This window comes from Oncorhynchus clarkii, chromosome 29 (assembly GCF_045791955.1).
Source record: "Oncorhynchus clarkii lewisi isolate Uvic-CL-2024 chromosome 29, UVic_Ocla_1.0, whole genome shotgun sequence".
Taxonomy (NCBI): Eukaryota; Metazoa; Chordata; class Actinopteri; order Salmoniformes; family Salmonidae; genus Oncorhynchus; species Oncorhynchus clarkii.
Genome location: NC_092175.1, coordinates 39459569 through 39481500, shown reverse-complemented (window position 1 = coordinate 39481500; position 21932 = coordinate 39459569). Strand labels below are relative to the sequence as shown.

The 21932-nt window shown below is 43.6% G+C and overlaps 1 protein-coding gene across 2 annotated transcripts in view; it reads right to left on the bottom strand.

Moving 5' to 3' along the window:
• The window catches only part of LOC139388001 (PDS5 cohesin associated factor B), a 120802-nt gene that overhangs the window by 69136 nt on the left and 29734 nt on the right, over positions 1–21932 (bottom strand). For both annotated transcript variants that reach the window (XM_071134480.1, XM_071134481.1), the window contains exons 5-14: positions 20493–20590; positions 16352–16478; positions 14895–14975; positions 14178–14318; positions 13917–14032; positions 12035–12129; positions 11277–11422; positions 9047–9198; positions 8216–8329; positions 6996–7077 (exon numbers count right to left, since the gene is read on the bottom strand). In XM_071134480.1, coding sequence (XP_070990581.1) covers positions 6996–7077; positions 8216–8329; positions 9047–9198; positions 11277–11422; positions 12035–12129; positions 13917–14032; positions 14178–14318; positions 14895–14975; positions 16352–16478; positions 20493–20590 — 1152 coding nt within the window. The remainder of the gene's footprint in view (positions 1–6995; positions 7078–8215; positions 8330–9046; positions 9199–11276; positions 11423–12034; positions 12130–13916; positions 14033–14177; positions 14319–14894; positions 14976–16351; positions 16479–20492; positions 20591–21932) is intronic.

The following is a 21932-nucleotide window of genomic DNA, read 5'->3' as shown; positions in this document are numbered from 1 at the left end:
TGAACATTCAGCGTTAGTAACAGTCTTGGAGTAGAGTATATATGAACATTCAGCACTAGTAACAGTCTTGGAGAAAAGTATATATGAACATTCAGCATTAGTAACAGTCTTGGAGTATATATGAACATTCAGCATTAGTAACAGTCTTGGAGTATATATGAACATTCAGCGTTAGTAACAGTCTTGAAGTATATATGAACATTCAGTATTAGTAACAGTCTTGGAGTAGAGTATATATGAACATTCAGCGTTAGTAACAGTCTTGAAGTAGAGTATATATGAACATTCAGCATTAGTAACAGTCTTGGAGTAGAGTATATATGAACATTCAGCGTTAGTAACAGTCTTGGAGTATATATGAACATTCAGCGTTAGTAACAGTCTTGAAGTATATATGAACATTCAGCGTTAGTAACAGTCTTGGAGTAGAGTATATATGAACATTCAGCGTTAGTAACAGTCTTGGAGTAGAGTATATATGAACATTCAGCACTAGTAACAGTCTTGGAGTATATATGAACATTCAGCATTAGTAACAGTCTTGGAGTAGAGTATATATGAACATTCAGCGTTAGTAACAGTCTTGGAGTAGAGTATATATGAACATTCAGCGTTAGTAACAGTCTTGAAGTAGAGTATATATGAACATTCAGCACTAGTAACAGTCTTGGAGTATATATGAACATTCAGCATTAGTAACAGTCTTGAAGTAGAGTATATATGAACATTCAGCGTTAGTAACAGTCTTGGAGTAGAGTATATATGAACATTCAGCGTTAGTAACAGTCTTGGAGTAGAGTATATATGAACATTCAGCGTTAGTAACAGTCTTGGAGTATATATGAACATTCAGCATTAGTAACAGTCTTGGAGTAGAGTATATATGAACATTCAGCGTTAGTAACAGTCTTGGAGTATATATGAACATTCAGCGTTAGTAACAGTCTTGGAGTAGAGTATATATGAACATTCAGCGTTAGTAACAGTCTTGGAGTAGAGTATATATGAACATTCAGCATTAGTAACAGTCTTGGAGTAGAGTATATATGAACATTCAGCGTTAGTAACAGTCTTGGAGTAGAGTATATATGAACATTCAGCGTTAGTAACAGTCTTGGAGTATATATGAACATTCAGCACTAGTAACAGTCTTGGAGTAGAGTATATATGAACATTCAGCGTTAGTAACAGTCTTGAAGTAGAGTATATATGAACATTCAGCGTTAGTAACAGTCTTGAAGTAGAGTATATATGAACATTCAGCACTAGTAACAGTCTTGGAGTAGAGTATATATGAACATTCAGCGTTAGTAACAGTCTTGGAGTAGAGTATATATGAACATTCAGCACTAGTAACAGTCTTGGAGTAGAGTATATATGAACATTCAGCACTAGTAACAGTCTTGGAGTATAGTATATATGAACATTCAGCACTAGTAACAGTCTTGAAGTAGAGTATATATGAACATTCAGCACTAGTAACAGTCTTGGAGTAGAGTATATATGAACATTCAGCATTAGTAACAGTCTTGGAGTATATATGAACATTCAGCATTAGTAACAGTCTTGGAGTATATATGAACATTCAGCGTTAGTAACAGTCTTGAAGTATATATGAACATTCAGCATTAGTAACAGTCTTGGAGTAGAGTATATATGAACATTCAGCGTTAGTAACAGTCTTGAAGTAGAGTATATATGAACATTCAGCATTAGTAACAGTCTTGGAGTAGAGTATATATGAACATTCAGCGTTAGTAACAGTCTTGGAGTATATATGAACATTCAGCGTTAGTAACAGTCTTGAAGTATATATGAACATTCAGCGTTAGTAACAGTCTTGGAGTAGAGTATATATGAACATTCAGCGTTAGTAACAGTCTTGGAGTAGAGTATATATGAACATTCAGCACTAGTAACAGTCTTGGAGTAGAGTATATATGAACATTCAGCGTTAGTAACAGTCTTGGAGTATATATGAACATTCAGCGTTAGTAACAGTCTTGGAGTAGAGTATATATGAACATTCAGCATTAGTAACAGTCTTGGAGTAGAGTATATATGAACATTCAGCGTTAGTAACAGTCTTGGAGTAGAGTATATATGAACATTCAGCGTTAGTAACAGTCTTGGAGTAGAGTATATATGAACATTCAGCGTTAGTAACAGTCTTGAAGTAGAGTATATATGAACATTCAGCGTTAGTAACAGTCTTGGAGTAGAGTATTTATGAACATTCAGCATTAGTAACAGTCTTGAAGTAGAGTATATATGAACATTCAGCGTTAGTAACAGTCTTGGAGTATATATGAACATTCAGCACTAGTAAGTCTTGGAGTAGAGTATATATGAACATTCAGCACTAGTAACAGTCTTGGAGTATAGTATATATGAACATTCAGCACTAGTAACAGTCTTGGAGTATAGTATATATGAACATTCAGCACTAGTAACAGTCTTGGAGTAGAGTATATATGAACATTCAGCACTAGTAACAGTCTTGGAGTATATATGAACATTCAGCGTTAGTAACAGTCTTGGAGTAGAGTATATATGAACATTCAGCACTAGTAACAGTCTTGGAGAAAAGTATATATGAACATTCAGCATTAGTAACAGTCTTGGAGTATATATGAACATTCAGCATTAGTAACAGTCTTGGAGTATATATGAACATTCAGCGTTAGTAACAGTCTTGAAGTATATATGAACATTCAGTATTAGTAACAGTCTTGGAGTAGAGTATATATGAACATTCAGCGTTAGTAACAGTCTTGAAGTAGAGTATATATGAACATTCAGCATTAGTAACAGTCTTGGAGTAGAGTATATATGAACATTCAGCGTTAGTAACAGTCTTGGAGTATATATGAACATTCAGCGTTAGTAACAGTCTTGGAGTAGAGTATATATGAACATTCAGCGTTAGTAACAGTCTTGGAGTAGAGTATATATGAACATTCAGCGTTAGTAACAGTCTTGGAGTATATATGAACATTCAGCATTAGTAACAGTCTTGGAGTATAGTATATATGAACATTCAGCATTAGTAACAGTCTTGAAGTAGAGTATATATGAACATTCAGCGTTAGTAACAGTCTTGGAGTAGAGTATATATGAACATTCAGCGTTAGTAACAGTCCTGGAGTATAGTATATATGAACATTCAGCACTAGTAACAGTCTTGGAGTAGAGTATATATGAACATTCAGCGTTAGTAACAGTCTTGAAGTAGAGTATATATGAACATTCAGCGTTAGTAACAGTCTTGGAGTAGAGTATATATGAACATTCAGCGTTAGTAACAGTCTTGGAGTATATATGAACATTCAGCGTTAGTAACAGTCTTGGAGTAGAGTATATATGAACATTCAGCGTTAGTAACAGTCTTGGAGTAGAGTATATATGAACATTCAGCATTAGTAACAGTCTTGGAGTAGAGTATATATGAACATTCAGCGTTAGTAACAGTCTTGGAGTAGAGTATATATGAACATTCAGCGTTAGTAACAGTCTTGGAGTAGAGTATATATGAACATTCAGCGTTAGTAACAGTCTTGAAGTAGAGTATATATGAACATTCAGCGTTAGTAACAGTCTTGGAGTATATATGAACATTCAGCACTAGTAACAGTCTTGGAGTAGAGTATATATGAACATTCAGCGTTAGTAACAGTCTTGAAGTAGAGTATATATGAACATTCAGCGTTAGTAACAGTCTTGAAGTAGAGTATATATGAACATTCAGCACTAGTAACAGTCTTGGAGTAGAGTATATATGAACATTCAGCGTTAGTAACAGTCTTGGAGTAGAGTATATACGAACATTCAGCACTAGTAACAGTCTTGGAGTAGAGTATATATGAACATTCAGCACTAGTAACAGTCTTGGAGTATAGTATATATGAACATTCAGCACTAGTAACAGTCTTGGAGTAGAGTATATATGAACATTCAGCACTAGTAACAGTCTTGGAGTAGAGTATATATGAACATTCAGCATTAGTAACAGTCTTGGAGTATATATGAACATTCAGCATTAGTAACAGTCTTGGAGTATATATGAACATTCAGCGTTAGTAACAGTCTTGAAGTATATATGAACATTCAGCATTAGTAACAGTCTTGGAGTAGAGTATATATGAACATTCAGCGTTAGTAACAGTCTTGAAGTAGAGTATATATGAACATTCAGCATTAGTAACAGTCTTGGAGTAGAGTATATATGAACATTCAGCGTTAGTAACAGTCTTGGAGTATATATGAACATTCAGCGTTAGTAACAGTCTTGAAGTATATATGAACATTCAGCGTTAGTAACAGTCTTGGAGTAGAGTATATATGAACATTCAGCGTTAGTAACAGTCTTGGAGTAGAGTATATATGAACATTCAGCACTAGTAACAGTCTTGGAGTAGAGTATATATGAACATTCAGCGTTAGTAACAGTCTTGGAGTATATATGAACATTCAGCGTTAGTAACAGTCTTGGAGTAGAGTATATATGAACATTCAGCATTAGTAACAGTCTTGGAGTAGAGTATATATGAACATTCAGCGTTAGTAACAGTCTTGGAGTAGAGTATATATGAACATTCAGCGTTAGTAACAGTCTTGGAGTAGAGTATATATGAACATTCAGCGTTAGTAACAGTCTTGAAGTAGAGTATATATGAACATTCAGCGTTAGTAACAGTCTTGGAGTAGAGTATTTATGAACATTCAGCATTAGTAACAGTCTTGAAGTAGAGTATATATGAACATTCAGCGTTAGTAACAGTCTTGGAGTATATATGAACATTCAGCACTAGTAAGTCTTGGAGTAGAGTATATATGAACATTCAGCGTTAGTAACAGTCTTGAAGTAGAGTATATATGAACATTCAGCGTTAGTAACAGTCTTGAAGTAGAGTATATATGAACATTCAGCACTAGTAACAGTCTTGGAGTAGAGTATATATGAACATTCAGCGTTAGTAACAGTCTTGGAGTAGAGTATATATGAACATTCAGCACTAGTAACAGTCTTGGAGTAGAGTATATATGAACATTCAGCACTAGTAACAGTCTTGGAGTATAGTATATATGAACATTCAGCACTAGTAACAGTCTTGGAGTATAGTATATATGAACATTCAGCACTAGTAACAGTCTTGGAGTAGAGTATATATGAACATTCAGCACTAGTAACAGTCTTGGAGTATATATGAACATTCAGCGTTAGTAACAGTCTTGGAGTAGAGTATATATGAACATTCAGCACTAGTAACAGTCTTGGAGAAAAGTATATATGAACATTCAGCATTAGTAACAGTCTTGGAGTATATATGAACATTCAGCATTAGTAACAGTCTTGGAGTATATATGAACATTCAGCGTTAGTAACAGTCTTGAAGTATATATGAACATTCAGTATTAGTAACAGTCTTGGAGTAGAGTATATATGAACATTCAGCGTTAGTAACAGTCTTGAAGTAGAGTATATATGAACATTCAGCATTAGTAACAGTCTTGGAGTAGAGTATATATGAACATTCAGCGTTAGTAACAGTCTTGGAGTATATATGAACATTCAGCGTTAGTAACAGTCTTGAAGTATATATGAACATTCAGCGTTAGTAACAGTCTTGGAGTAGAGTATATATGAACATTCAGCGTTAGTAACAGTCTTGGAGTAGAGTATATATGAACATTCAGCACTAGTAACAGTCTTGGAGTAGAGTATATATGAACATTCAGCGTTAGTAACAGTCTTGGAGTATATATGAACATTCAGCGTTAGTAACAGTCTTGGAGTAGAGTATATATGAACATTCAGCGTTAGTAACAGTCTTGGAGTAGAGTATATATGAACATTCAGCATTAGTAACAGTCTTGGAGTAGAGTATATATGAACATTCAGCGTTAGTAACAGTCTTGGAGTATATATGAACATTCAGCATTAGTAACAGTCTTGGAGTATAGTATATATGAACATTCAGCGTTAGTAACAGTCCTGGAGTAGAGTATATATGAACATTCAGCATTAGTAACAGTCTTGAAGTAGAGTATATATGAACATTCAGCGTTAGTAACAGTCTTGGAGTAGAGTATATATGAACATTCAGCGTTAGTAACAGTCCTGGAGTATAGTATATATGAACATTCAGCACTAGTAACAGTCTTGGAGTAGAGTATATATGAACATTCAGCGTTAGTAACAGTCTTGAAGTAGAGTATATATGAACATTCAGCGTTAGTAACAGTCTTGGAGTAGAGTATATATGAACATTCAGCGTTAGTAACAGTCTTGGAGTAGAGTATATATGAACATTCAGCATTAGTAACAGTCTTGGAGTATATATGAACATTCAGCATTAGTAACAGTCTTGGAGTATAGTATATATGAACATTCAGCACTAGTAACAGTCTTGGAGTAGAGTATATATGAACATTCAGCGTTAGTAACAGTCTTGGAGTAGAGTATATATGAACATTCAGCATTAGTAACAGTCTTGGAGTAGAGTATATATGAACATTCAGCACTAGTAACAGTCTTGGAGTATATATGAACATTCAGCATTAGTAACAGTCTTGAAGTAGAGTATATATGAACATTCAGCGTTAGTAACAGTCTTGGAGTATATATGAACATTCAGCATTAGTAACAGTCTTGGAGTAGAGTATATATGAACATTCAGCATTAGTAACAGTCTTGGAGTAGAGTATATATGAACATTCAGCATTAGTAACAGTCTTGGAGTAGAGTATATATGAACATTCAGCGTTAGTAACAGTCTTGAAGTATATATGAACATTCAGCATTAGTAACAGTCTTGGAGTAGAGTATATATGAACATTCAGCATTAGTAACAGTCTTGGAGTAGAGTATATATGAACATTCAGCATTAGTAACAGTCTTGGAGTAGAGTATATATGAACATTCAGCGTTAGTAACAGTTTTGGAGTAGAGTATATATGAACATTCAGCGCTAGGAGCAATTGATTAGCAGTACCTTGGGCTGTTTGACCAGGTCCAGGAGATCTTTGACATGGTGTCTCAACATGTTCTGACACTTCCACATCTCATTCAGAGCCCTGGGGGGGAGGAGAGAGAGAGAGGGGGCTATTAAAACACATAGTAAGTCGGCCACAGAGGCTCTGCTAAAGGAGGGCAGTAGCATATTACAGTAGCATTGATGAGGTATGTATGGAGGAGGCTGGAGACAGAACCTCTGCTGACTAAAGCATGTTTTCATCACCAGTAAGAAACTGCTAGCCGTTGGCTGCTAACAGCTGAGAACTGCTAGCCGTTGGCTGCTAACAGCTGAGAACTGCTAGCCGTTGGCTGCTAACAGCTGAGAACTGCTAGCCGTTGGCTGCTAACAGCTGAGAACTGCTAGCCATTGGCTGCTAACAGCTGAGAACTGCTAGCCGTTGGCTGCTAACAGCTGAGAACTGCTAGCCGTTGGCTGCTAACAGCTGAGAACTGCTAGCCATTGGCTGCTAACAGCTGAGAAGCTGTTAGCTAACTGGCAAACACAAAAACAGTCTCAAACTTTGGGAGGAAGGACCACCAGAAATGGTCATATCGCCCTCTAGTGGGGAACGTAAGCCTGGCTCAAATGGAAGCCTGGCTCAAATGGAAGCCTGGCTCAAATGGAAGCCTGGCTCAAATAGAATCCTGGCTCAAATAGAATCCTGGCTCAAATAGAAGCCTGGCTCCACCTGTTTTGTTCAGTGATTTAAGCAAACAAACACCCGGGCTATTAATTTAAGTTTTACAGAATACAAATACTGTGCCAGGCCCTAAGCATTAGTACATTACAGTAGCAGAAGTACAATTCAGCAGCAGAAGTACAATACAGCAGCAGAAGGGAGGGAGGAACAGGAGACTTACTTGACAGCGTTAGTGTCCAGGGTAGGGAGGGAGGAACAGGAGACTTACTTGACAGCGTTAGTGTCCAGGGTAGGGAGGGAGGAACAGGAGACTTACTTGACAGCGTTAGTGTCCAGAGTAGGGAGGGAGGAACAGGGGACTTACTTGACAGCGTTAGTGTCCAGGGTAGGGAGGGAGGAACAGGGGACTTACTTGACAGCGTTAGTGTCCAGGGTAGGGAGGGAGGAACAGGAGACTTACTTGACAGCGTTAGTGTCCAGGGTAGGGAGGGAGGAACAGGGGACTTACTTGACAGCGTTAGTGTCCAGGGTAGGGAGGAAGGAACAGGGGACTTACTTGACAGCGTTAGTGTCCAGGGTAGCGTAGAGATAATACAAACACTTCATCCTCTCTGTGGTCTCCAGGTTGTGAGGTACCATGTACTGGGCAAAGATACGCTCTACCAACAACCTGACAGACAGAGGAGAGAGCAGAGGAGGGAAAGAGAGAGAGAGGATGTGAGGAGGGAGAGAGGATGTGAGGAGAGAGGATGTGAGGGAGAAGATGTGAGGGGAGAGAGAGGAGAGGAGGAGAGAGAGGATGTGAGGAGGGAGAGAGGATGTGAGGAGGGAGAGAGGATGTGAGGAGGGAGAGAGGATGTGAGGAGGGAGAGAGGATGTGAGGAGGGAGAGAGGATGTGAGGAGAGAGGGGATGTGAGGGAGAGAGGATGTGAGGAGAGGATGGAGAAAGAGGATGTGAGGAAGGGGGGAGGAAAGGTTATAAAGAGGAGAGAAACGAGAGAGGGAGTTATAACATTACAGGGAGATATAGGAAGCTCTATTTTATTTCAGCCTCAATCCAAACCCCTCTGACCCCTCTCCATATTTTATTCTACCAGTCTCTCTCTCCCCTCCTCCTCCCTCTCCATCTTTATATTCTACCAGTCTCTCTCTCCCCTCCTCTCTTAGCAGTGTAGGAGTCTCTTGGAGTCGATCGTTTCTCATTACACTAATTTAACAGAATTATCTTTTTACATCTGCCAGCACACACTCTCTGTAATCTAACCCTTCTTTCCATTTAGACACAGACTGGTCGTTGATGCTCTGTACTTCCCTTCCCACACACACACACACACACACACACCTTCCTACCTGTACCACCCCCTCCCAGCGCCCCCCACCTCCTACCTGTCGTCGATGCTGTTCTGGTAGTAGATGTGTAGTAGTTTATCTTTGATCCAGGAGATCTGATTGGCTGCCTCCTTGCCCCCCTCTCCCTGGAGAGAGTACTTCTTATAGATCTGAGCCAATCCCATCATGGCCTCTTTACGCACACGCCACTATGGAGGGAGGGAGAAGAGTGGAGAAGGGAGAGAGAGGGAGGGAGAAGAGTGGAGAGGGGAGAGAGAGGGAGGGAGAAGAGTGGAGAGAGAGAGAGAGGGAGGGAGAAGAGTGGCGAGAGAGAGGGAGGGAGAAGAGTGGAGAAGGGAGAGAGGGAGGGAGAAGAGTGGAGAGGGGAGAGAGCAGGAGGGAGGGAGAAGAGTGGAGAGGGGAGAGAGAGGGAGGGAGAAGAGTGGCGAGAGAGAGGGAGGGAGAAGAGTGGAGAAGGCAGAGAGAGGGAGAAGAGTGGAGAGAGAGGGAGGGAGAAGAGTGGAGAAGGGAGAGAGGGAGGGAGAAGAGTGGCGAGAGAGAGGGAGGGAGAAGAGTGGAAAAGGCAGAGAGAGGGAGAAGAGTGGAGAGAGAGGGAGGGAGAAGAGTGGAGAAGGGAGAGAGAGGGAGGGAGAAGAGTGGATAGGGGAGAAGAGTGGAGAGGGGAGAGAGGGAGGGAGAAGAGTGGAGAGAGAGGGTGGAGAAGAGTGGAGAGGGGAGAGAGAGGGAGGGAGGGGTAAGAGTGAAGAGAGAGGGAGGAAGAAGAGTGGAGAGAGAGGGAGGAAGAAGAGTGGAGAGGGGAGAGAGAGGGAGGAAGAAGAGTGGGTAGGGGAGAGAGGGAGGAAGAAGAGTGGAGAGAGAGGGATGGAGAAGAGTGGAGAGGGGAGAGGGAGGGAGAAGAGTGGATATGGGAGAAGAGTGTGGGGAGAAGAGTGGAGAAGGGAGAGAGAGGGAGGGAAAAGAGTGGAGAAGGGAGAGAGAGGGAGGGAGAAGAGTGGAGAAGGGAGAGACAGGGGGGGAGAAGAGTGGAGAAGGGAGAGAGAGGGGGGAGAAGAGTGGAGAAGGGAGAGAGAGGGGTGAGAAGAGTGGAGAAGGGAGAGAGAGGGGGGAGAAGAGTGGAGAAGGGAGAGAGAGGGAGGGAGAAGAGTGGAGAAGGGAGAGAGAAGAGTGGAGAGAGGGAGGGAGAAGCGTGGAGAAGGGAGAGAGAGGGAGGGAGAAGAGTGGAGAAGGGAGAGAGAGGAGTGGAGAGAGGGAGGGAGAAGAGTGGAGAAGGGAGAGATAACAGTGGAGAAGGGAGAGAGAGGGGGGAGAAGAGTGGAGAAGGGAGAGAGAGGGGGGGAGAAGAGTGGAGAAGGGAGAGAGAGGGAGAAGAGTGGAGAAGGGAGAGAGAGGGGGGAGAAGAGTGGAGAGAGAGGGGGGGGAAGAGTGGAGAGTGGAGAGAGAGGGAGGGAGGGAGGGGGAAGAGTGGAGAAGGGAGAGAGAGGGAGGGAGAAGAGTGGAGAAGGGAGAGAGAGGGAGGGAGAAGAGTGGAGAAGGGAGAGAGAGGGAGGGAGAAGAGTGGAGAAGGGAGAGAGAGGGAGGGAGAAGAATGGAGAAGGGAGAGAGAGGGGGGAGAAGAGAAGAGGGAGAAGAGTGGAGAAGGGAGAGAGAGGGGGGAGAAGAGTGGAGAAGGGGGGGAGGGGAAGAGGGAGAAGAGTGGAGAGAGAGGGAGGGAGAAGAGTGGAGAAGGGAGAGAGAGGGAGGGAGAAGAGTGGAGAAGGGAGAGAGAGGGAGGGAGAAGAGTGGAGAAGGGAGAGAGAGGGAGGGAGAAGAGTGGAGAAGGGAGAGAGAGGGAGGGAGAAGAGTGGAGAAGGGAGAGAGAGGGAGGGAGAAGAGTGGAGAAGGAAGAGAGAGGGAGGGAGAAGAGTGGAGAAGGGAGAGAGAGGGGGGAGAAGAGTGGAGAAGGGAGAGAGAGGGGGGAGAAGAGTGGAGAAGGGGGAGAGGGGAAGAGGGAGTAGAGTGGAGAAGGGGGGAGAGGGGGAGAGTGGAGAAGGGAGAGAGAGCAGGGAGAAGAGTGGAGAAGGGAGAGAGAGGGGGGAGAAGAGTGGAGAAGGGAGAGAGAGGGGGGAGAAGAGTGGAGAAGGGAGAGAGAGGGGGGAGAAGAGTGGAGAAGGGAGAGATTGGGGGGAGAAGAGTGGAGAAAGGGGAGACAGACAGCAAAACGTTGACCACTAGGAAGTTCACAACAACCCATACTAATCCATTCCTTCCTAAAAACAACAACTCATACCCTCTTGTCCAGAGTCCTCTCCTTGACAAAGTTCAGCAGGGCGTCGTTGACCAGAGTCAGGTCCTTCTTGGCCGCAGTTACTATGGAGACGATGACGTCGTGACGGATGGCCTCCTCGGGGTCATGTGACCTGACCTTCAGGAATTCTGGGAAACGTAAGAGGGACAGATAGACTCCCGATCAATAACTGAACGTTTCACATGATTGACTGATCAATTGATTGATTGACTGACTGGTTGGTTGCTAGATTGATCAACAGTTACCAGTCTTTTGCTAGGTAAGGCTGATCAATGATAACACTGATTATTGACTGACTGACTGGCTAAATGATTGACAGAATAACTGACTGACTGGCTGGCTGACGTGATAGTTATCTGTAAGGTCCTTGGCCAGGTCTGGTTCATGATAATAATGATAGTTACCTGTGAGGTCCTTGGCCAAGTCTGGTTCATGATAATAATGATAGTTATCTGTAAGGTCCTTGGCCAGGTCTGGTTCATGATAATAATGATAGTTACCTGTGAGGTCCTTGGCCAAGTCTGGTTCATGATAATAATGATAGTTATCTGTAAGGTCCTTGGCCAGGTCTGGTTCATGATAATAATGATAGTTACCTGTGAGGTCCTTGGCCAAGTCTGGTTCATGATAATAATGATAGTTATCTGTAAGGTCCTTGGCCAGGTCTGGTTCATGATAATAATGATAGTTACCTGTGAGGTCCTTGGCCAGGTCTGGTTCATGATAATAATGATAGTTACCTGTGAGGTCCTTGGCCAGGTCTGGGTGGTTCATGAGACAGTGGGAGGCAAACTTGACACACTCCAGTCTGATGGGCACGTGGATATCATTGAACCTGACAAGACACAAACAACAACCTCTAAAAAAAACAATTACCTCAGAAGCCTGACAATCTATGCATCCGTAACACACAGAGCTGTGTCTTACTATACTTGTGAGAACTTTTTGGGGACCAACAATTGATTCCCATTGAAAATCATATTTCCCTTAAATATAACCCTAAACCTTGCCTTAAACCTAAGCCTAAACCCTAACTCTAATTTTAAACCTAACCCTAATTCTAAACATAAAATAGCCTTTTTACAAGTGAGGACCAGCTAAATGTCCTGGTACTCACAAGTAGAGGTCGACCGATTATGATTTTCAACGGCGATACCGATTATTGGAGGACCAAAAAAAAAAGCAGATACCGATTAAATCGGACAATTTTTTAAATGTATTTGTAATAATGACAATTACAACAACACTGAATGAACACTTATTTTAACTTAATATAATACATCAATAAAATCAATTTAGCCTCAAATAAATAATGAAACATGTTCAATTTGGTTTAAATAATGCAAAAACAAAGTGTTGGAGAAGAAAGTAAAAGTGCAATATGTGCCATGTAAGAAAGCTAACGTTTAAGTTCCTTGCTCAGAACATGAGAACATATGAAAGCTGGTGGTTCCTTTTAACATGAGTCTTCAATATTCCCAGGTAAGAAGTTTTAGGTTGTAGTTATTATAGGACTATTTCCCTCGATACCATTTGTATTTCATTAACCTTTGACTATTGGATGTTCTTAAAGACACTTTAGTATTGCCAGTGTAACAGTATAGCTTCCGTCCCTCTCCTCGCCCCTACCTGGGCTCGAACCAGGAACACATCGACAACAGCCACCCTCGAAGCAGCGTTACCCATGCAGAGCAAGGGGAACAACTACTCCAAGTCTCAGAGCGAGTGACATTTGAAACGCTATTAGCGCGCACTAACTTGCTAGCCATTTCACTTCGGTTACACCAGCCTAATCTCGTGAGTTGATAGGCTTGAAGTCATAAACAGTGCTGTGCTTGCGAAGAGCTGCTGGCAAAATGCACGAAAGTGCTGTTTGAATGAATGCTTACGAGCCTGCTGGTGCCTACCATCACTCAGTCAGACTGCTCTATCAAATCATAGACTTAATTATAACATAATAACACACAGAAATACGAGCCTTTGGTCATTAATATGGTCCATTCCGGAAACTATCATCTCGAAAACAAGACGTTTATTCTTTCAATGAAATACGGAACCGTTCTGTATTTTATCTAACAGGTGGCATCCATAAGTCTAAATATTTCTGTTACATTGTACCCTAGCCTATTAATTCAATGTTATGTCATAATTATGTACAATTCTGGCAAATTAGTTCGCAATGAGCCAGGTGACCCAAACTGTTGCATGTACCATGACTCTGCGTGCAATGAACCCAAAGAGCGTTGAACTAGTTAACTAAGGTTGCAAGATTGAATCCCTGGGCTGACAATGTAAAAATCTGTCGTTCTGCCCCTGAACAAGGCAGTTAACCCACTGTTCCTAGGCCGTCATTGAAAATAAGAATGTGTTCTTAACTGACTTGCCTAGTTCAATAAAAATTACATTTTTTTTTTTTTTTTTTTTTTTAAATCGGCCAAAAATACCGATTTCCGATTGTTATGAAAACTTGAAATCGGCCCTAATTAATCGGCCATTCCGATTAATCGGGTGACCTCTACTCACAAGTATAGTAAAACACACACACACACACGTAACAGGTAAGAGGAAAGCCTTTCACACCAAACATTTAGCCAGCATGAGAACACCCTCTCTCTGTCTCACCTGCCCAGGTAACATTGCCACAGGGGTTTGTTCTGTGCTGCCAGCTCAGAGTCTTTAGCTCCAAACATCTTAGCTAACAGCTTGACCACCTGGAGACGCTCATCATTATCATTGCTCTGGAGAGGAAGGGAGAAAGAGAGAGAGAGAGGGAGAGCAGAGAAAGAGGGGAGGGAGGGGTTATCATTCAGTAAACGAGAGGTAGTTTGTCCTTGAGGTAGGTGTGTGTGTGTGTGTAGGTGTGTGTGTGTGTGTGTGTTATACCTTCAGTTTAAACTCTAGCTGTGGTAGTACAGACAGCAGTAGATGGCTGTCTATGTTGTAGAGCTCCAGGATCAGGTCAAACACATGTTCTGACAGATCACTGACAGACGTCTTCCCCAACATCAACACCAGGTTGAAGAACTGATGGAGAGACACAGAGAGAGAGCCAGAGAGAGACACAGAAAGAGACACCGAGAAAGAGAGATACAAAGAGAGAGAGAGAGAGAGACAAAGAGAGAGAGAGAGAGACACAGAGAGAGCCAGAGAGACACAGAGAAAGAGATACAAAGAGAGAGAGCCAGAGAGACACAGAGAAAGAGATACAAAGAGAGAGAGACAGAGAGAGCCAGAGAGAGACACAGAGAGAGAGAGAGAGACAGTGAGATACAAAGAGAGAGACACAGAGAGAGAGAGAGCGACACAAAGAGAGAGAAAGAGCGACAGAGAGAGAGAGAGAGAGAGAGAGAGAGAGAGAGAGAGAGAGAGAGAAAGAAAGAGACACAGAGAGAGAGCGACACAAAGAGAGAGAGAGACAGAGGTGACACAGAGAGAGAGAGAGACAGAGGTGACAGAGAGAGAGACAGAGAGAGAGAGCATTAGTACAAACACAACTGTCAATATCACATTGCACGAGCAACTTCCCGAAACCCAAGATAAGAACGAGAGAACGGAGGAGAGAGAGAGAGAGATATGAGAGGTGCAGTAAAGTCTACTTACATTAGTGATGTAGGGCTCTATAGCCTGAGCTGTTCTCTTCAGCAGAGCCTTGGCCAGGTCATACGCCTGCTTGTTCAGGTTCTACAACAACAACGTTTTATTAAAAAAGAAAGAGACATGCACAAGGTGAAAGAGGCATTTCTTCACTTTTAACTGTACTTTTATTTAATTTAAAATGTATATTAGCCATTTAAGTAAATCATATTTTATAGAAGAAAAAAATATATATATATATATTTTATGTTACAGATACTGCCATTATAAGAACTGTGTCCTGCAGTACCTTTCATCACCAGCAGGGGTCTCACAGTATTACTGAACACTGAGACAGACTGATTCACAGTACCAGACAGTAGGAGTCTCACAGTATTACTGAACACTGAGACAGACTGGTTCACAGTATTACTGAACACTGAGACAGACTGATTCACAGTACCAGACAGTAGGAGTCTCACAGTATTACTGAACACTGAGACAGACTGGTTCACAGTATTACTGAACACTGAGACAGACTGATTCACAGTACCAGACAGTAGGAGTCTCACAGTATTACTGAACACTGAGACAGACTGATTCACAGTACCAGACAGTAGGAGTCTCACAGTATTACTGAACACTGAGACAGACTGGTTCACAGTATTACTGAACACTGAGACAGACTGGTTCACAGTATTACTGAACACTGAGACAGACTGGTTCACAGTATTACTGAACACTGAGACAGACTGGTTCACAGTATTACTGAACACTGAGACAGACTGGTTCACAGTATTACTGAACACTGAGACAGACTGATTCACAGTATTACTGAACACTGAGACAGACTGGTTCACATTACCAGAAACAGTGTGGATGCAGTGATTAGCCAACACTCCAGCCAGCGGGCTAACACACACTATAAGGCTAAATACAACAGTGTGTGTGTGTGTGCGTGTGCGTGTGTGTGTGTGTGTTTTCAGTGTGTGTGTGATTTCAGTGTGTGTATTCAGTGTGTGGGTATTTTCAGTGTGTGTTTTTAGTGTGTGTGTGTGTGTTTACAGTGTGTGTGTGTGTGTGTGTGTGTTCAGTGTGTGTGTGTTTTCAGTGTGTGGGTATTTTCAGTGTGTGTGTTTTCAGTGTGTGTGTGTGTGTGTGTGTGTTTTCAGTGTGTGTGTATGTGTTTTCAGTGTGTGTGTATGTGTTTTCAGTGTGTGTGTGTGTGTGTTTTCAGTGTGTGCGTGTGTGTGTTTTCAGTGTGTGCGTGTGTGTGTGTGTTTTCAGTGTGTGTGTGTGTGTGTGTTTTCAGTGTGTGTGTGTTTTCTCAGTGTGTGTGTGTGTGTGTGTGTGTGTGTGTGTGTGTGTGTGTGTGTGTGTGTGTGTGTGTGTTTTCAGTGTGTGTGTGTGTGTGTGTGTGTGTGTTTTCTCAGTGTGTGTGTGTGTGTGTGTGTGTGTGTGTGTGTGTGTGTGTGTGTGTGTACCTTGTGTGCAGGCACCAGATTGACCAGCACGGTGTCCAGTAGTTCCTGTGACACGCTGTCTCCCTCACAGACGATGGAACTCATCAGATCCACCATGTGCATGTGCACCTTCTGGTTGTGCCCGTTGCTACGGAAACAGGAGTCAAGTAAAATCACATTTTGTCGCTATAACACTTTTGATAAAATAAAAAAAACACAGATCTTTACAGTAACCTGGGACCGTACACTCGGTGGCCAGTTTATTAGGTACACCAATCTAGTACCAGGTCAGACCATTATACCACCGCCACCAGTCTGTACCATTAACACCAGGCAGGATGGGGCCAGACCATTATATCAACGCCACCAGTCTGTACCATTAACACCAGGCAGGATGGGGCCAGACCATTATACCAACGCCACCAGTCTGTACCATTAACACCAGGCAGGATGGGGCCAGACCATTATACCAACGCCACCAGTCTGTACCATTAACACCAGGCAGGATGGGGCCAGACCATTATACCACCGCCACCAGTCTGTACCATTAACACCAGGCAGGATGGGGCCAGACCATTATACCAACGCCACCAGCCTGTACCATTAACACCAGGCAGGATGGGGCCAGACCATTATACCACCGCCACCAGTCTGTACCATTAACACCAGGCAGGATAGGGCCAGACCATTATACCACCGCCACCAGTCTGTACCATTAACACCAGGCAGGATGGGGCCAGACCATTATACCAACGCCACCAGTCTGTACCATTAACACCAGGCAGGATGGGGCCAGACCATTATACCAACGCCACCAGTCTGTACCATTAACACCAGGCAGGATGGGGCCAGACCATTATACCAACGCCACCAGTCTGTACCATTAACACCAGGCAGGATGGGGCCAGACCATTATACCACCGCCACCAGGCAGGATGGGGCCAGACCATTATACCACCGCCACCAGGCAGGATGGGGCCAGACCATTATACCAACGCCACCAGTCTGTACCATTAACACCAGGCAGGATGGGGCCAGACCATTATACCAACGCCACCAGTCTGTACCATTAACACCAGGCAGGATGGGGCCAGACCATTATACCAACGCCACCAGTCTGCACCATTAACACCAGTCAGGATGGGGCCAGACCATTATACCAACGCCACCGGTCTGTACCATTAACACCAGGCAGGATGGGGCCAGACCATTATACCAACGCCACCAGTCTGTACCATTAACACCAGGCAGGATGGGGCCAGACCATTATACCACCACCACCAGTCTGTACCATTAACACCAGGCAGGATGGGGCCAGACCATTATACCACCACCACCAGGCAGGATGGGGCCAGACCATTATACCACCACCACCAGGCAGGATGGGGCCAGACCATTATACCAACGCCACCAGTCTGTACCATTAACACCAGACAGGATGGGGCCAGACCATTATACCAACACCACCAGCCTGTACCATTAACACCAGGCAGGATGGGGCCAGACCATTATACCACCGCCACCAGTCTGTACCATTAACACCAGGCAGGATGGGGCCAGACCATTATACCAACGCCACCAGTCTGTACCATTAACACCAGGCAGGATGGGGCCAGACCATTATACCAACGCCACCAGTCTGTACCATTAACACCAGGCAGGATGGGGCCAGACCATTATACCAACGCCACCAGTCTGTACCATTAACACCAGGCAGGATGGGGCCAGACCATTATACCACCGCCACCAGGCAGGATGGGGCCAGACCATTATACCACCGCCACCAGGCAGGATACCACCGCCACCAGTCTGTACCATTAACACCAGGCAGGATGGGGCCAGACCATTATACCAACGCCACCAGTCTGTACCATTAACACCAGACAGGATGGGGCCAGACCATTATACCACCACCACCAGTCAGGATGGGGCCAGACCATTATACCAACGCCACCAGTCTGTACCATTAACACCAGTCAGGATGGGGCCAGACCATTATACCAACGCCACCAGCCTGTACCATTAACACCAGGCAAGATGGGGCCAGACCATTATACCAACGCCACCAGGCAGGATGGGGCCAGACCATTATACCAACGCCACCAGGCTGTACCATTAACACCAGGCAGGATGGGGCCAGACCATTATACCAACGCCACCAGTCTGTACCATTAACACCAGACAGGATGGGGCCAGACCATTATACCAACGCCACCAGTCTGTACCATTAACACCAGACAGGATGGGGCCAGACCATTATACCAACGCCACCAGGCAGGATGGGGCCAGACCATTATACCAACGCCACCAGTCTGTACCATTAACACCAGGCAGGATGGGGCCAGACCATTATACCAACGCCACCAGTCTGTACCATTAACACCAGGCAGGATGGGGCCAGACCATTATACCAACGCCACCAGTCTGTACCATTAACACCAGGCAGGATGGGGCCAGACCATTATACCACCGCCACCAGGCAGGATGGGGCCAGACCATTATACCACCGCCACCAGGCAGGATGGGGCCAGACCATTATACCAACGCCACCAGTCTGTACCATTAACACCAGGCAGGATGGGGCCAGACCATTATACCAACGCCACCAGGCAGGATGGGGCCAGACCATTATACCAACGCCACCAGGCAGGATGGGGCCAGACCATTATACCAACGCCACCAGTCTGTACCATTAACACCAGGCAGGATGGGGCCAGACCATTATACCAACGCCACCAGTCTGTACCATTAACACCAGGCAGGATGGGGCCAGACCATTATACCAACGGCACCAGTCTGTACCATTAACACCAGGCAGGATGGGACCAGACCATTATACCAACGCCACCAGTCTGTACCATTAACACCAGCCTAAAGTAGGTTCAAACGGAACATGATCAAATTCAGGGAAATATGTTAAACATTTAAGCGTTTTCAAAACACATGTTGGCTTCGCTAAAAATATTTGTGTGACATCAACTCATATTTAATAATATTATATCCAATATATTTTTATGCTTATTACCGATTCCCTGAACTTACTTTGAGTTACATCTACTAATAATATTAAGTGTGTTCTTGTTGCCGTAAATTATTTTTATAGTGTTGGACTAAAAGAAAAATAAACAGATTTTTCAAAACGAGTTTCAAGCCCAAGGAGGGGGTTTTCTTGCCTCCCCCCACGTCACCACAGATCTTAGTTTTAGAAAAATCACTTTTTTTTTTATTGTGCAGGAGATAAGAGGTTGAAAAATGGTAACCCCCCCAAAGTGGAAGCACTAGGAAGCAGCATCCAGAGCCAGACAGACTAGGATGAAGTTAACACTGATGTAAGATCAGTTTCTGCATGTTTCCTCCCTGATGGTTACTGTTAGGATAGGGGGGGGGGGGGGGGGGTGTTAGCTGATCCTAGATCTGGGCCTAAGGGCAACTTCTACCCAGATCGATTACTCACATTCCTAAGATCATTACCCTCTATTCACCAAGAGCGAGCGAGCGGGCACGCACACACACACAGACGACGTATTCCACCGAGCCCATTTCAGACATTACCGGGGGTGTGTTTGACAGGTCATTACAAACATTTGAGCGGTTGTTGCGTTAACGGGGAAAAGAACGACAGGCACAAGTTAGAGTACTAAAGAGTCACAGAGGTAAAAATGAAAGCAATTATTCCAGCAAAGCAATTAAACCCCCCCCCCCCCCCCCACACCCCCCTCCCCCCACACCCCCACACCCACCCAAAACACACAGGACATAGATGGCTGAGAAAAAAAGCAGATGCTCAGGTGGGCGGGGCATGAGCGTTGCTACATACAAGCCGCTCTGATCTCGTTCGACTAGCTCACTGCCAAGTTCTCTGCTGCAGAACTCACCCCTCGAGGCTGTGTTGAGTAGATGGAGAGAGGGGACACAGAGAGAGAAAGAGAGGGGACACACAGAGAGAGAAAGAGAGGAGACAGAGAAAGAGAGGGGGGACACAGAGAAAGAGAGGGGACACAGAGAGAGAAAGAAAGGGGACACAGAGAGAGAAAGAGAGGGGAGAGAGAAAAGAGAGAGAGGGGGGACACAGAGAGAGAAAGAGAGGGGGGACACAGAGAGAGAGAGAGAGAAAGAGAGGGGAGCAAGAAAAGAGAGAGAGAAGTGTATATGTGGTACATACTTGATGACCTGGAACAGGGTCCTGTAGAGCTGAGTAAAGATCTCATTGCTGTCCTCCAGCTCAAAGCAGATGTTATAGGACTTCACCCACGCTATGTTCTACAAAGAGAGAGAGAGGTTAACACTATACAGAGAGAGAGGTTAACACTATACAGAGAGAGAGAGGTTAACACTATACAGAGAGAGGTTAACACTATACAGAGAGAGAGAGGTTAACACTATACAGAGAGAGAGGTTAACACTATACAGAGAGAGAGAGAGGTTAACACTATACAGAGAGAGAGAGAGAGGTTAACACTATACAGAGAGAGAGAGAGAGGTTAACACTATACAGAGAGAGAGAGAGAGGTTAACACTATACAGAGAGAGAGAGAGAGGTTAACACTATACAGAGAGAGAGAGAGAGGTTAACACTATACAGAGAGAGAGAGAGGTTAACACTATACAGAGAGAGAGAGAGGTTAACACTATACAGAGAGAGAGAGAGGTTAACACTATACAGAGAGAGAGAGAGGTTAGCACTATGCAGAGAGAGGTTAGCACTATACAGAGAGAGGTTAACACTATACAGAGAGAGAGAGAGGTTAACACTATACAGAGAGAGAGATAGGTTAACACTATACAGAGAGAGAGAGAGGTTAACACTATACAGAGAGAGAGAGAGGTGTACACTATACAGAGAGAGAGAGAGGTGTACACTATACAGAGAGAGAGAGGTTAACACTATACAGAGAGAGAGGTTAACACTATACAGAGAGAGAGAGAGAGAGAGGTTAACACTATACAGAGAGAGAGAGAGAGGTTAACACCTTACAGAGAGAGAGAGAGGTTAACACCATACAGAGAGAGAGGTTAACACTATACAGAGAGAGAGAGGTTAACACTATACAGAGAGAGAGAGAGGTTAACACTATACAGAGAGAGAGAGAGGTTAACACTATACAGAGAGAGAGAGAGGTTAACACTATACAGAGAGAGAGAGAGAGGTTAACACTATACAGAGAGAGAGAGAGGTTAACACCATACAGAGAGAGAGGTTATCACTATACAGAGAGAGAGAGAGGTTAACACTATACAGAGAGAGAGAGAGGTTAACACTATACAGAGAGAGAGAGGTTAACACTATACAGAGAGAGAGAGAGAGAGGTTAACACTATACAGAGAGAGAGAGAGGTTAACACTATACAGAGAGAGAGAGAGGTTAACACTATACAGAGAGAGAGAGAGGTTAACACTATACAGAGAGAGAGAGAGGTTAACACTATACAGAGAGAGAGAGAGGTTAACACTATACAGAGAGAGAGAGGTTAACACTATACAGAGAGAGAGAGAGGTTAACACTATACAGAGAGAGAGAGAGGTTAACACTATACAGAGAGAGAGAGAGGTTAACACTATACAGAGAGAGAGAGGTTAACACTATACAGAGAGAGAGAGAGGT